The sequence below is a fragment of the Astatotilapia calliptera genome, chromosome 7 (assembly GCF_964374335.1).
Source record: "Astatotilapia calliptera chromosome 7, fAstCal68.1, whole genome shotgun sequence".
Taxonomy (NCBI): domain Eukaryota; kingdom Metazoa; phylum Chordata; class Actinopteri; order Cichliformes; family Cichlidae; genus Astatotilapia; species Astatotilapia calliptera.
The window spans coordinates 62,825,589-62,842,684 of record NC_137428.1 but is presented as its reverse complement, the minus strand read 5'-3'; the positions used below and the strand labels follow the sequence as shown (position 1 = coordinate 62,842,684).

General features: G+C 40.6%; 1 protein-coding gene across 1 annotated transcript in view; it reads left to right on the top strand.

The window, feature by feature from the left end:
• Positions 1-17,096, top strand: part of furinb (furin (paired basic amino acid cleaving enzyme) b) — a 99,141-nt gene that overhangs the window by 61,898 nt on the left and 20,147 nt on the right. Inside the window, exons 7-8 of the mRNA XM_026176391.2 lie at positions 12,980-13,068; positions 15,531-15,703. Of these exons, the coding sequence (XP_026032176.1) occupies positions 12,980-13,068; positions 15,531-15,703 (262 nt within the window). The remainder of the gene's footprint in view (positions 1-12,979; positions 13,069-15,530; positions 15,704-17,096) is intronic.

Genomic DNA, 17,096 nt, shown 5'->3' with positions numbered 1-17,096 from the left:
AAGAAAATTAGAGAATATTCGTAGGCTTTCTTTGCTAAAGAAAAATGCACAAAGTATAACAATAATGTTATCATATTGCAGGATATTCAGTGTCATTTACAGATGAGCTGCTTGATTGGACAGCAGCAGTAGCACTATTAAAACATCAAATAACTGACACTCATATTTTGTAGATGAGCATTTCAGCCTCTTGCTGGTGTTGTCACTCAAACGTGCAATAATTATTTTGCAAACATTATAATTAGTGTTACCTTGGTTCTTTTGTAAAACGAAGCTACTTCTTTTTCTGTGCTGTAATATTGTTTGTTTGTTTTTTGCCAGAATTGAGATATATGCGTTTTAAAAACATTCATATTTTGAGTGAGTAACTATATTGCAATCAGATTAGCCTGATTTTATGTATTTCCCCCACCTCTAAATTCTTGACAAGGTAAAAATTAAGGATAATTCAGTAGATCACTCTCTTGGCAAGCTCTCGCTAAATGCAGCCACATTCATATCATTCTATTATTCACACGTCGAAACTACACACTACCGTGCAGATTTTCAACGTTTTAATTTTGTGGTGATTCATTATTCTCTTTCGTTTTGTTTATAACAGCTTATATTCGTTTTTTCCAACAAAAAACAAATAAAGACAAATGAAGAGAAAGGTTTGAGTTTCCCAAGGCACATACAGTATGCATAACCAGGCAATTCAGCTCACCTGGTTACTGCCCCCTCTTCTTCAAATGTATTCAGCCACCCACATACAATATACTCTGTTTCTCTAACTTCCCTGTGGAGAGCTGTTATCTCCTATAGAGAACCTTTCACAGGGCTTCATTAACTGAGATCCATATGCCTGCATGGGAGAGTGTGTAGTGACAGTCTTTATCAGAAAATGACTGGCATGCTAAACAGCCTCATGTCCTTGATTACAAATCAACCCATCATCCTCTGAATACTGAATGGTTAAACTCAAGGCTAAAGGTTTAGTGGCTAATCTGGATGATGGCATTGAGAAAGACCAAGAAAAGTGTTTGCATGCTTCTCTTGCCCCAATAAATTGCTCTGTCCTTGGTGGAACGTGGCTATTTGTTTCTCTGATCATGAAAGCACTTCTTCAGCAAAAAGACACAGACTAGAGGAATGTAATTGTACCCGTTCTGCACAAGCCTCGCATTTTAATTTTAATTTAAATTATTAATTTGTTCTGACATTACTGGGGGCTGGGCAGACACCCCCTGCATCAGATGGCTGCGGGATGCGTTACATTTTTTAAGAGGTAAAGTAGTATGTAACTTTTATTGGGGCTCTTTTTTCCTGCTCCTTCAGTTTCCTACTTGATTGCTTGCAGATAACACATTAAAGAGAGTGTATATTCTTACACATATTCTCTTTAAAGGTTTTTTGATTATGCATGCACTCACCAGCCACTTCATTAGGCATACCTGTTTAGCTATTTACTCAAATATCTAGTCAGCAACCCGGTACATATGGTCAAGACAACATGCTGAAGTTCAAATGGAGCATCAGAGTGGCGAATAGGGGTGATTTGGGTGACTTAGAATAAGATATGGTTGTTCATGCCAGATGTGCTTGTCCTAGTATTTCAGAAACACTGAGGTATAAAGAGGATGATCTGTAAAAGAGGAAATATTCAGTGAGCGGCATTTCTCTGGGTAAAACTGCCTTGTTGATGCCAGAGTTCATGGTAGAATGGGCAGACTGCTTCGAGCTGATAAGCTAATAAGACAACAGCAACTCAAGTTCAAAGCCAATTGTTGCACCCTAGGTATGCAGAAGAGCAATTCTTTGAAGCTCTTTGATGATCAGACAGAAAATAAACTGAGGTTTGTTTGTTTTTTTCTTTAATCATGTGAAAGTTGCGTTGGTAGTTAATTCATGATGTTACCTTTACTTCACCTAATTATACTTAGAGAAAGAAAGGTGAAAGGTCACTCGCTGCGGAGGCAAAATGTTTGTGTTTTACTGTCAATACAACTGAAAACATTTTTATGTCTTTGGGTTTTATTATGTACTTAGCGGCTGAAAACATAGCTCAATCCAATTTAAATTTGGACTGAACACCAGAAAGAAGGAAAAGAGTTAAATACCATCTGCAGGCACTGTGTCCTTGGCCAAGACAAGTGGCTAAGGCCTGAAATGAACCTTATTTTTGTACCCGAATGCAAATAAAAATGCCCGTCCTGTTATTTGGAAATCTATATCCCTTCTGTACATAGGCTGAATGCATATCTAAGACTTTATGGAGGTAATAAATCTGTGTCTTTGGAGGCTGATGCAGGAAAAATCAAAGCTGAAGGAGGGTACAAATCAAAGTAGACGGCTTCCTGATGTGTTGTCTGCTTTAATGCTTCTGTTATAGTGTTTGACACAGCAGGTCGTACCTGGCTGCGTTGACTTTGCTTACGAGACATTTTAGAGCACAGCATTTTGTGGAATTGGCATTGGTTGAACTGCTGCTATGTCAAGTGCGTTTTTCAGAAGTTATTTTAAGTCAAACAATAGTGCAGTCCGCATGTGTCTGATTAGTGTGCATGTGTTCTTTCTCCTTCCCCTATTAGTGTACATGTTTACAAGTATACTCTGTGCCGAGTAAATAAACAACCAAAGTTTGCTACTAATTTACCAAAAGTTTTATCAGACTTGGACATTACCTGAAACATCGTGGGATGAATAAAGAAATATTTTTTAAAAATTGCAGGGGGCATGTGCACAAAACCTTATTTTCTCCTATTTGCTCTGGCTCATTGCATGCTGAAGATAAATGCTGTGTTCTGTTTACACCAAGTTTATCAATTCTTGTTTAGAATGCTGCCAGCTTCTATCTAGCCTGAATACTGTAATTCTCCTTTCCCTTGTCTGTTTATTCTGCTGGGGAAAGCCTGTTTATTTTCCTGACAGCCAGGCAGGCTTGCAAGAGGTGAAGTTGGCAGAGAACCCACTCTTAAACCTGAATCCTCAGGCTTTCTGTTTTGAAGATATTACTTTTGCTAAAGAAAAGCTTCTTGCAGTATGAAGCTGCTGTTTTGTAAACATTTTAAATGGGTAATTTATGGAGGTGGTGAGCCGGGTTTATAATTTATGAGACATTACTGATCACCTCGACTCAATCAATATCACTTTTTTTTTTCTCTCGGTGTGTTGTTTAATAGACATACAGTGACAGACTGATTTTGGACCAGTTGTGTTTGCAGTAAGTGGAGGAAGTCCAGTTTAACATGCTATTCAGGGTGAAGCTTTTTGCTTTTTTATACAAAGTTACTTTTATTAGTATAAATGCATTTAAAATCTTTTAAATGTGCTTTGTTGCACAGATGATTTTATGTAATTTGTTTAGAGACACACTGCACTATTTTTCATTTATTGTCTTTTCAGTTACTCCATCATTTGGTTAGGCTCGTTTTAAGCTACGATAGCAACATTAAGAGTCCCATTTCCTCTTCCACCACATTGCTTCGTAAAGCAGAGTAATGATGATTTTTTTAGGGCAGGGGAAGTAGCACTTGTCTAATCTCTATTAATAGATATATGCATATGCAGACTCTGTATGGAAAGACAAGTAGATTTTTTTTGTCCACCTTTAGTCCTCAAGTAATCAGAATACTATTAGGAAACAAATTTCAGGAGGAGTTGGTTACATGCAGGTAAGCAGTCCTTGTGGAGAAGAACAGAGGGATTGCATTTGCTGAAATGCAATCTGGCAACCATGAATTACCGTCTGACAACGATTTAGGTTTTTGTTAGCTTTTTGAAATTCCTCTGCATCTTAAACAATAATCATTGTCTTGAGCCAGATATCCAGGTTACAGTGGGAAATTAGCTATTGCCCCAGAAGGCTGAGTCAGCTGAGGAGACGATGGGTTTCTGGATTGTTACAATGCTACTGAACAGTCATAGTACAAACAAAATGGGCATTTTGATATCTCGTCCTCTTCTTCTTCCTAAAAAAAAGATGTATTTCCTTCCAACTCCACATAAGTTTCCTCCCACACAAAGACATCCAAGTGAGTTGGATTAGAAAGTGTGAATTGCCTATAGATATGTTGCCTATGAATATCAGTCTAGTTACAGACTATTTAAAGTTTCCTTCTGATGGACAGTCAACTACCCCAACATACTTCCCTGCCTTCTGTCCATTGTATTGGCTGCCATCATTATAAGAAGGCAGACAAGAAAAGGATTCAATGCATGTTTACTCAATGCCAAGGGTTTAAAACGTGAAATATTAAAAAAGCTCATCTGATCTCCTCTACAAAGCTTCAAGAACCTCTGTGTTCATCCACACAATGAAGCTATTTCTACTTCTCACTCCACTGTAACCATTTGAACAGACCTGCCTAAGGCCACAGCTGAGCTGAGTTGAGTAGAGCAGAAAATAGCCTAATCCTTTTGGCAGCTACAATGAACGGACCCTATTCAGTCCCTCTAAAACCAACTGAGCAATGCCAAGACTCAGATCCTACAGTTTAGCCAAGCATTCGTTAGACATTAGTCTCACTTGATGATGCATATTTTGACACACATCCTCTGCGTAACAGAATTCAAACACAAACTGAATGTGTATGTGTGGTCACATTCATCTACCATTTGTAAACATAGATTCTCGGCGTTGGAACAGATTCGATTCAAAGTGCGTTTACGAGAAAGTATTTCTTGTCAGCACTGAAAGGCAAAGCCATACCAGCCAGGCAGCCGACCAGCAGCCTGTTCATTTTCTTTTCTGAGAAAGATGTGAGGATAATTCATTAGGACTGTAAGAGGCATCAGTAGTGCTCAGAGAAGCCAACTGCATTTATTTTGGATGGCTCGATAGTTTTCCATATGCGTTTGTTGCATGATACAGATGTAAAGCCCAGTTGAAAATATAAATTTATCACCAAAATTAAACATTTTTATAGGTCTATATAGGCTTCAAGCTGCTTAATTTTGTATACCATCCTTCTTCTAAAGGATGGTATAGGCTCTAGTCAGTGTTCAGAGAGATAATGAAGGAAAAACTGAAGGACCTCCCTTTAGTATTTAGAGAATTTCACCAGCTCTTACTATGGCTGCCCTGCAGACACTTCCAGGTTGCACCTTCACTTCAACAAGCCAACATCAGAACTGTCTTAAACATTAATACTAGAACCTGCAGTAACAAAAACTGAAAACCGTTTAACACATTTAAATATTTGGTTTGATGAGTCTTGAAATATGTGATTATTACGGTGCTGTAGGGATTAGTGTCTTTCTCTTGCTCATTGCCACAGTATTACCTGGACGACTCTAAAAATGGTAAACGACTAGATCGGGTCGAGTGATTTGGCAGGATTATGTTTCAGTAATAAAATGTCTTTTGTTGTTCTAAGGTTACCAGAGTACTCTTAATGTAAGCTTGCAAGAATATTGCTAAATTATTGAAGCACCCCTTTAAATTTGTTTATTAGTTTTGTTAATTAGTTAATGTGAAGGGGGGAAAGATACAGTGATAATATTTTACCATTCCTGATTGGCCAAAAAATTTAACAGCACTCCTCCAAGCCCCCAGCAAGAACTGAAGTTGGTCACCAAGAGGTCCTTGTGCCCAAGTAACCACCTTGGTTTCGTTCAAGGTAAAAGCAAAATGAGAAATCTGCAGAAACATGTTTTTTCTATTAAGATAAACCTTTTATAAACTTCTTGTTGTCACATTCTTTTAGTCAGGGTCATGGTCATATCAGCTGGTGGAATCTAACACAGAGCTGTGTGAGCGTCAGAACCCCGTCTGTAAAGTATTCTGCATCATGCCCACCTTTGAAACCAAAGCTGTACTAAGTACAAACACATATACACTTTCTGGTTACTTTATGAAGTATACCTGTTGGATGCTTGTTGTCACAAATATCTAATCAGCCGATCGTATCACTGCAACTCGTTGCATCTAGGCAACCTGGTACTAGAAAAATCTACCTAATAAAGTATGTGTGTGTGAGCAGCTGACCACCGTGATTAGTGGATTTCCTTTGGGGGTTATTAAAATGAATAAAATGCATTGGCATAAAATGTAACCTCTTCCATCTGCTCACTAAACCATCACCTTTTTTGAGATGAGATAGCCTTTATTTGTCAGTTGCAGGTCTTTTGCCCACAACCGAGATGACAGACCTTGCCGACCGTACATACAATACACAAACATCACATTGGGGAGACAGGTCAGGCTAGGTAGCAAGAAAAAAACATCGAAATGTGTAACACAGAAGGATAATACAGGAATGCACAGATATCAACACACCATAGCACAATAAACACCGACAAGCAACATGGGAAAGTGTTCCAGTGTGTACATCTGATCTGGGACCGCTGCAATCTTTCGACTGCGCCTCCAGCTAACCCGATGTCCACATCAGACGGGAGGTAAGCGTTGGAGGTGGCGTTGGATCCGGGGTAGGGAGGGTGATACGTCAGTGAGTGCTTATCAGTGTGTATCACTGGTCTCTCGATCTCCCGTTGGAGAACCGCGAGCTTCCCCATGATGGTATCAAACTTGCGGTCCGTGGTGTTGTCATTCTTTTACTCAGAGAGCCGATTCTGAGAACTCACGACTGCAGTTTTCTTTTCAAAGCAAAGACGGTTTTAAAAATTGCGATGGTGGCAAAGCTAAGATTCTTACGCTGTATTTGTCACATCTAAGAAGAGTTTTCTTTTGCAGAATTCTTTTATGTTAGTTGCTATTGTTGCATTCTTAAATACAGTACATTTCATGATGTTATTGACTCCTAAGTCCGAGGTGGAGATTGTCTTGTATGACATGTCCAAATTCTCCAACAAATGACAGGGCATTGACTTTCCCAAAAATGGTTCCTTGTCCTGAGGATGACAGATAAAAGCATTACCTCTCTCTGTCCCTTTTGCTTCTTCTGATAAGATAAGGGGGGTCACATTGGCTGTGTAAACAGAGCTTTTCTACTTCAACAGCCTTTTATCTAAGCTTTGTTTGGTCTTTTCTTATTCTAAGCTTATTTTAGTCAATGTATGTAGCTTCTGACATCCACCAGTTCACAGAGCAGTGATTTATTTAGTGTGATTGTCTCTCTGCAGAGTGAACCGTTTTGAAAGTGTTTCATTGTCTCGTCACGTCTTTTGTGCAAACGTCAACTTTTACCTACTTTTGAAACTACACTTACACCTACCCTCGCTACTTGACACGTCTCCGACGACTCTTCCAATCTATTTTAAATGGATATAGAATGGAGGCATTCAGTAAAGTGTCTCGGAAATCATTTAATTTCATGGACATTTGAAAGATAAAATTGTGGCTTCATCATAAACCCTTTTGTGTGCTCTGGCACGTCTGAGTCTCCCTGGATATATTAAGCTGTCTGGCTGTTTTTGCTGAATTCGATCCAGATCAGCCGCTCTATGTGCATGTGAATATGCAGACAGTATTCGAAACATTTACATTTTGGTGTGCACAGCCTCTCGATAAAAGTCTTCTCAGGCCTCTGGCTCTCTGTGCACTCTGCCGCGCTTGGCTGAATCCCCTGCCTGGCATCACATCTGTGGCTCCATGGTCTGAGGATATGTGCTGTCTGGAGCGTAAAGGCTGTTTTGTGATGCTGTGGACCAAACAACAGCATGTGCATGCCGATATTTACCACTAAAGGCAGTGGAGACATTAATATAAAGCGCTAATTAAAATTCCCTTTTCAGAATCCCGGACCTTTTTAAATCCAATACTATGATTGTTTTTATGAAAACATAGCAGTTTTGCTGATGTAATTAAAGGAAGCCGAAAACTCAGACTTTTTGGCGTAAGACCCGTAAGGATTGTGGTGTGTTTTTTTTGTTGTTGTTTTTTAAACAAACGTCAGTGACAGTTGGCACATGAATCTGTTTTTTTTTGCGAAGTTAAACTGCAAATGTCTGCATGTAACAAGGCGTTTTCTTGGCCAAGCCGTCTGGCTGTCCATAGTGCTGACGATGTGTGATCTTAGCCATTGCGGGTAATGGCACGCTCCCTGGCCTGTGTAATAAAGGACAGCAAAACATCTCTTTTAAAATTAGTTCTCCCTTCATTTTTACTCACTCCTAGGAAATTATGACCACTGCAAAGGGACAGTTGTAAATTGCTTTAATATGTAGCAAAATGTCAGGTTAAAACAAACAAATGCGAGTTGGATTTATAATTTTTAAGTCTAATTTCCAAAAACATAAATCAGTAACTGCATTGAATACCTTCACATTAAAGCCTACACTGGTGTGTAGCAGTGACCCACTGCTGCATTAAATTACAGCAGAAGCACTTAGTGTTTTTTATGTTTTCAAATATAGATCTCTTCTATGATTGTTTTATGTTAAATTGGTTCCTTAATATATAAAAATGTAGGAATTTAACTTGTGGCAGGTCGGGCCAGGTTAGCACTGATCGCCCAGCTTTCTCAGTAATTAAAGAGAACTACACCCTAGCATCTGCCATCAACATAAAATCTTCTCACTCATACTTTTGTTGTGTGGAAACGGGTATTGTCGCAGTCACACTAGTGGTCTTATGGCTCCATTTTGTATGATCTGAAATGACTGACGGCCACCATTCAACACCCACTCTGCGCTCGCAGCACATAATAACACACTGATTTGTGTGGACGAGCTTGTAAAGCCAGCCAGTGAGACGTTTGTCAGACACGCAATTGTGAGCTAAAATGTAATGAGTGGGCAGGTCTGTGCCTCTTTAGTGCTCTGATTAGACAATGGGTACTCACTAAAAGGTCTGCTCCCCACTTCACATGCAGACAGAGATGTCCTGTTGTACAGAAAACAACAGCCCACACTCTGATCAGCTGAGACTATAGACTATGCTGCAAGCTTTTACTATAGCAAATGCTCTGATACAATAAGATGACCGATTTGTGTGTCTGTATAGCAAGTTATAGCTTAAGTTATAAAGGGTTATAAAGTGTTTTGCTGATATGGCCTCCCCATCTAACACATTGCAGTTCAGCTCATGTGTGTGTGTTCCTGTTTAGACATCTTTGTGAGGACCAAAACTGGCATTCTACTATACTTGTGAGGACCAACAGTCATTTGTGAGGACACACACGTTGGTCCTCACGAGTTTAAAGGCTTTTTTGAGGCTCAAAATGTGGTTTTAGTGTCAGGTTTACAATTAGGTTATGGTTATGGTTAGGTTTAGGGTGAGAGTTAGGATTAGGTATTCATTTTTGATGGTTAGGGTTGGGGCAGGACAAGTTCCTGCCTCAAGTGGAGGAGTTTAAGTATCTCGGGTCTTGTTCACGAGTGATGGAAGAAGGGAGCCGGAGATCGACAGACGGATTGGTGCTGCGGCTGCAGCGATGTGGACGCTGTACCGGTCTGTCGTGGTGAAGAGAGAGCTGAGCGTAAAAGTGAAGCTCTCATTTTACTGGTCAGTCTACTTCCCTACCTTCACCTATGGCCACGAGCTGTGGGTAGTGACCGAAAGAAGAGATTGCGGATACAAGCAGCGGAAATGAGCTTCCTCCGAAGGGTGGCTGGCCTCTCCCTTAGAGATAGGGTGAGAAGTTCGGCCATCTGGGAGGGGCTCAGAGTAGAGCCGCTGCTCCTCCACATCGAAAGGAGCCAGTTCAGGTGGTTCAGGCATCTGACAAGGTATGTCCCACCGGGAGGAGGCCCCGGGGCAGACACATGACAGGCTGGAGAGATAATATCTCTCGGCTGGCCTGGAGGTTTTCAGAAGAATTTCACTCGCATGTACTGTACCAGTGTACCTGCACATGTGATGTGACAATAAAAGTGATTTGATTTGATTTGAGGTGCTAGAGGAGGTGGCTGGGGAGAGGTAGGTCTGGGCTTCTCTGCTCAGGCTGGGATAAGCGGGAAAAAAATGGATGGATAGTTCGGGTTAGAGATGTCGTTCAGCCATCACTAAAATAGCTGAACCACCGTGTGTGTGTGTGTGTGTGTGTGTGTGTGTGTGTGGTTCTTTAAATGTGCCAACTGAGTGCTGCTGTTTATGTAATATGAAACTAGTTAAGAGCAAAACAGTGTAGTTCAATTTAGCAATGACAACTTGTTAAATGCATTTGTGTTGCCTTATATCCTGCCTTATGTGCCAAGGTGCTTCTGTAAGAGCCTGTGAAAAATAATCCCTGTTACGCAAATTGATTGCTTGTTTAAAAATCACATTAAGGTTTGTAGTTGACAGCTTAGGTCATAAAATGAATGACTTGTAACAAAGTTCAGCTTTGGGGGGTTTTTTTGGTTGGGTTTCCACATCATTCTTTTTTCTGTTATAAATTGTGACTTTGTCACAAAAACGACATGGGTGGAATAAGTAATAACACAGCAGTGATTCTCTGCTAAAACATATCCGAGTGAACAAAACTGCGAGTTAGCGGGTGGGTAATGTATCACAGATCCACACAAAGTCTAATCAGAATCTCAGCTGGAGGTGTAGCCACACTCCCGCCCTGTGAAACGACTTTGTCCTCTGGCTCATCATAAGCGAGGTTAGGAGATCAAAAAGGAAGTCATTTTTGGCTCCTGTGTGGCAATGCTGTGGATGTAATTAGCTTTGTTCTGATAACATACACTCAACACATCCCCCCCGACAGGTGTGAAACACTGCACTTCCTAATCAGATACCTGCACTGTAATCAGGAGACAATCTTAATGACCTGTCTTAAATGCCAAATGCTCACTTCTGTTTCCCATCTCATCACACTGCTTCTCCCCAAAAGTCAATGAAACAAATTAAATTCTTTTCCGGTAATGACTACCTTTTTGCTTGGAATCATGCAAAGCTCTGCATTTTTCAATTAAACTCGCCATTGTTTATAATAGAAAAAGATCTAATAAAGATATTGATAAAGTGTGTTTGTAGGGGGTTGGAATAGTTTCCATTTGTGAAGTTTTGGTCTATTTGACATGTAGACTACGCTCTATAGGCAACCTGTCTCTTCTCTGAAACTCAAGACTGGGTCAAGGAATTATTGATGGACTTTGTGAATAATTCATGGGCATTGATAAAGTCTCGTATTTCATTTGGATGGCCTGTGGCCAGTGACTGTCAAAGGTAAAGTTAGTTTTTGACAGGCTTTTGTACTTGTCCTCAGGTTTCTATTCAGTCTTTTTTTCGGACTGGAAGACCTATAGCCTGTGTCACAAAAGAAAATATTTCTAATACTTTTTTTTCTTAAAACATTGAGTGATGCAGTACCTCAGCACTGTTTCCTCACAGCAAGAAGGCCCAAGGTTTGAATCTGCTTGCCAGCTGAGGCCTCACTATGTAGAATTTGCGTGTTCTCCATGTGCCTGCACAGAGTTCTCTCCGGGCATTTTGGCTTCGTTCTGTGGTCCAAAGTTATGCATGTTAGGTAAACTGGTGATTCTGGGTTAGGATTTTTCTGCCTGTTGTCCTGTCTGAATATTATGTACAATGAGTTTAATACTACTTGTACATGTTTTTATAGTATAGTATACTACTATATACACTATACACTGTATTAGATACATCTTGCTAATGCAGGATTTGACCCTAAAAAAGTTTTGGAAACATTCCTCAAAGATTTTTGTCCATGTTGACATGAGAGCATCACACAGTTGATGCAGATTAGTCGGATATACATCTATGATGAAATTCTCTGATTCTATCGCATCCCAAAAGTGCTCTATTGGCTGAGATCTGGTAACTGTGGAGTCCATTTGAGTACAGTGAATTCATTGTTATGTTCAAGATACCAGTTTGAGGCCCAGCCAGTGCACTCACGCTGAACCCAAGAATGAATGGTCAGAGTTGCATCTGGTATAAAATCTTTGCCAAATTAAACATGCGGATCATCAAGAATGAGATTTCCATACTAGTTAGCAACAAGCGCCTCCGGTGCAGTTGGCCAGCAGGGTACCGGTGGAAATTGTCGTGCTGTTGGCTGAAGACAAAGGAAGAGGAGATGGGAAAGGCAGGTGAGAGTAGGGACTTTAAATGTCAGGACCGTAGCACAGGACGAGGGCTGGCTGATATGAAAATTAATATAATGCGTTTTCAGGAGACTAGGTAGATGGGAAGCAAGGCCAGGAGTGTTTGAGGTGGATTCAGACTGTTCCACCATGGTGTGGACAGGAAGCGAAATGGAGTAGGAGTAATCTTGAAGGAAGAGTGTGTGGATAGTTTTGTGGAGATGAAGAGAGTTTCAGACCAGGGTGGACAGGATTAGAAATAGTGTATCAGCTCAGGTTGAGCAGTTTGGAGACAAAGTTAGAGAAGCAAGGCTGATGGTTTGGACATGTGCAGACGAGGGATAGTGAAATTGGAAAAAGGATGCTGAATATCAAGCTGTCAGGTCGGAGGAAAAGAGGAAGACCTCAACTGCGAACGTTTGAGGCTGAAACTTGAAGGGGAGAAAAATGTGCGTTTAAGACCGTTAAAAATGAAAGTGCAAAAAGTACGATTAGAGTAACACGCAAACATCATGTTGGATTTATTAAGTCACAATTTCAGTTGTTTCACAGAACAATTTTTCTTTTTTTTTGAATGCTATATTTGCAGCTCCTCTTTAATAAAGCACCCCAACAGTTTTTCACTTGTTGATACTTATCGTGCTGTGTGGAAAAGAAATCTCATGTGTCCTTTATGGTTCTAATTGCACATCAGGTTCACCACAGAGGTTACAGCTCTCTGTGTTGTTACAAGTATTAAATTATACGGCTGTCTAAATGAGAAGCCCTTAAATGTCAAAGGCATATCAGGCTTTTTGACATCTATTGTTAAAGCTGTAAGACATGCGTGTGCCGCAGTTCTAACGAGGGCCAATGGGCTTGTGTTTCTCTTTTGATTGCGTATTTATTTTTAGCAATACTTTAGCTGCCCTGTTATTTAAACATCCAGCACAGCTGGAACATTAACTGCCATTTTCGCTAATTTTATTTAGCTTTCAGAGCCTTTGTGGGGGTTTTTTTAAAGTTCTTTTCTTTTCTTATGACCCATCTTTTCATTCACTTTCACCTTTTCTCTTGCCAGGCATGGAACACGGTGTGCAGGAGAAGTTGCAGCTGCAGCAAACAATGGTGTATGTGGCGTGGGTGTGGCCTATAATGCTAAAATTGGAGGTGAGTTAAGCACACGATTGATATTTTTCATTTGGCAGAAGGTTTAATCAGTATTATACTCATTTAAATGAGTTTATGATAATTTCACTTAGAACTGATACAGAACAAAATACACATTCACCATTAATAACTTGGAAGTTAATGTCTTTCTTCTAAGATCTCTGGGACTTTGGGGTTTGTGTCAGAACGACAATTTTGCAGCAGCTCAGGCTTCGCATTATATTAATGATCCAGTGATAGATTTTAAAGCTAATATCCATAATGTTTTTTTCTGGACCACTGACTCTCATTTACTGACTGACTGACTCTGTATTGTTCAGATGTACAAGTGAGAGTGTGCTGCAGAGATAGGCAGTATTATGCAGTGAATAGTTCTTTATCCAAAGCCTGTGAGATGAATTGCTTTTGATCATTTGCTGCAGTTTTTCTTGCCTGGAAATAAGTAGATCATGACTTAATTAAAACTCCTATGCTCCAGTAAAACAAATAAAATGGTCACTGCAACGATTTCATCCCTGCATTTAAAGCGGTTAGGTTCATGTTCAATGTTTATGAAAGGCTCAATCTGATTTTCTTAATTCGTGTCAGTGCTTTCATTGTGCTGCCCTCCACCTTTATTTGGCTCTCCACATAAAACGTAATATTTTTTAAAATTAATTTGTTTATTTTAATCAAGTCGGATTTCCAAAGTTAGTTAAACTGTTGATACATATTCATATGTTTATATGAAAGTTAGTCAAAATTAGACTCTTTGGGGAGAATCTTTTCCAATCAGTAATTAAGCTGTCAGCCTGTGCAGATATACGTACAGAAAGATGCTGTATGTAGAGCAGTTCATTCAAATTAAATCTGTGAAAACAAATCAAGTCTGGAAGGATTATTTTTCCTCCTGAATATTTTTGTGTTTGATAAATTATTCCAAGAAGGCCTTTAGTAACTTTTGTCATCAAACAATCTGTCAATGCCATGATGGCAGCCAACAAGACTCAGCGGAGCCGGTGGAGCCCTGAGCAGCCTGTTCACAGATGTTACTCATAACTCTCCTTCTTTGTCTTCATTACCATTCATCTCCCGACAGAGCCGCACATTGGCCCCGCTCTCATAAATTATTCCTCTGTGAATCTGTTCACGTCACGGCATCAGTGGATTGCTTATAAACAGCTGTGATTCGCTCCCAAGCACTCAAGTTGTGTGTGTTTTTTGTGTGGGTGGGTATGCGTGTGTGAGCAGAAGCAGTCGTGTTTGTGCTAAAGCTAAAATATGTGTGTCCTTACAGAGTAATAATTAGCGATTAGTACTTAAAACCTGTAATTGACCCTACTTAGCTCACTCTGTGTTTCCTCTCCATCTACTGTACTTGGTTTCCTTGTGCCTGCACACACACTCATAGCTGCACCGGTAGCTGCTACCTGTGACTTGATAAAGCTGCAGGGAATTCACGCAAGTGTCTTACTCAGGAATCATCAAGCCGCAGGAAGCTGATGAGAATTGTTACGACAGTAATTACCTTTACTGCTGCAGTGCAGCCCTCGCGTAACGATCACAGAGCAAACAATGTGCTTTATGTTGCATGTTTAGCGCAGTTACGTTTGCTTCGGGCTGCTTAGTATTCAAAGACGTGTTGCACTGAATGCCTGCGCCAACTCTGTAATTACAGCCTTGGTCACATCCCCACTGGTGTATGTTTGTTCCTACAGGGTTAGGCAGGTTCGCTAGAACGAATTATTGAAGTCTTAATGCGGGGACGTTGTCAGTCTTAGTGTATCCTCTGAGGTCCGGGGGTCCTCTAACAGTAATGGACCTTATTTGAGGGTGGGTTATTTCACGCTTCTCTACAGCTATTAATGTTCAGAGGAATGATCTGAGGCTGCTCACATCAAAGACTCAGACAGGTTTGCGTTCAGGTATGATGAAAGGTGACATGCGGCGCTACCCTGTGGACACGGCAGACTGCTGAAGGCTCTGTAAACTCTCAGCTCATTTTTACCTGTGCGTGTGTGGCTTTCTCTCATCTGCAGACTCTTGGATTCTTCTGCTTGTCCTTTCTATAGGTTTTGGTGGGGTCAGGAAGGTTGGTTTAACAACCCCCTGGGTTTTGTTTACATGATGCTTAAATAGTGTAGTATCCACCAGAGCAGCATCCGTGGGCGAGCTTTGTGTGCTTACTCATTAAAACTGAGACTCTGTGAAGTCTTGGTTTCCTTGTGAAGAGCTTGGTTTTTCCGGTTTTCAGTTTTCTTGTGTTTTTCTTTTTCCAGCTGGAGAAAAAAAGAGAAAGAAAATTTACGTTCTAACTGATTCGCTTGACTTTTTTCTTCTTTTTCTTTTTATCAACTTACGCCTGTTTTGTCTCTAAGGTATCTCACAACTCCCTCTGCCGTCTGTCACACTGTCACTATTTCTTCATAACTTTCTCTTCGGTAACCTTATCTAAACCCTCCATTGTGTCTTTGTTTTAATAGGAGTTCGTATGTTGGATGGGGAGGTGACAGATGTAGTGGAGGCTCAGTCTCTTAGCCTGAACCCTCAGCACATCCACATTTACAGTGCCAGCTGGGGCCCGGAAGATGACGGCAAGTCTCTGGATGGCCCTGCCAAGCTGGCTAAGGAGGCTTTCCTCCAGGGAATCACCAAGGTCAGTCAGAGCACAAACATGGTCTTTTAATTTACTAATGTCTTGCATTTCTTATTTATAGTATCACTATCAAAGTCACATCACCTCTTTAGTGTAGTCAAAGGAGCTTGCAAAGAAAGTGTAATAAATCAACATTCTGGGAGACTCATATTTACTTGGTTTATGATGAGACGCCATCAAGCTTAGCTCAGCTTAGCTTACAAGCTGTGATCAAAAGGCTTCACAATTACACACAAAATAAAAAAACAGGAATCATCGTTCATTTAAATTTAGCTGTAGATTGCTGCCTGTGCAGAAGCAGTTTTAACCACTTATACCTGTGCATCTGAATGTTCTCTACCGCGTTTGCTGAGGCTCTCTTTAATTTGACTTTTATCTTGGGAATGAGGACAGAGTCACAAGGAGCCAGTAAAGTAAAGTAACGTAGGTGGTCTGCAAAGACTTTGTTGCTGAGGCCAAAAAAAACTCCCTTTCAATGCACTTTGTGTCAGTGCGTGCCGACCCCCAGTATACTTCAGTTTGTTTCCGCTGAATGTTCTACCTCAGATGTTACAGTGAAACTTTCATTGACAGTCTGACCCTGGGGGACACATTCACGGTGCACAACCCTGTGAATGTCAGAAAAACGATGACCACGCTCCTGGTTGAGCTTCTTACCTGATGCACCGCCTTCAGGCTTGGACACAGCAGACGTTTTCACTAAAACCAGCTTTTTGATCTGTGGGTAATAGCCGGAGACTCAGCTCTCATCGCAGCTGATGATGAATCTCAACATGAAAGCCGGGTCAGATTGACACAGAAGGTGGTATTTTTTATTTGCCAAAGTTTGAGACCCAAGGTGAAATTGGTCTGAAAAAGACTTCCCAGGAGTTATTTAAAAATGCCAGCTGTGTCCGAAGCAGTCCAGAGGTGCACAAGAAGACGATCTTAAGTGAGAGATGGGCTCAATTTAAATACGATGAGTAAGAGAGAATGTGTTTGGCTCAAAAGATTCAGTGTAAACATTCACTGGTTGATTTTTACATGAAACTGTTTTTATTGCATCACTGCTTGTTCTGTGTGCCTTTGCATTCCACAGTGATAAATTACTGAAATGCAGAAACCTCCAGATGCAAAAGTGTTGGAGATAGTTTTGGGCTCATGTTAGGCCAACAGAAACGCAAAACAACAGGGACACACACTTTAACACAAAGACCAGCCGCATTCTCTGATAGTTGTCTTGTAGCTGGTCCCAAAAATGTTAATCAGTGAGTTTCAGAGGAGCAGTAGGTGGATTTTGTTGCTTTTATATAAAACTAGACTGCTTGTTTAAGCTCTTGGCTCACTTTGCAAAGAAGCAAAAAAGTGTGTGTGTGTGTGTGTGGGGGGGGGGGGGGGGGGGGGGGCGGGGTTA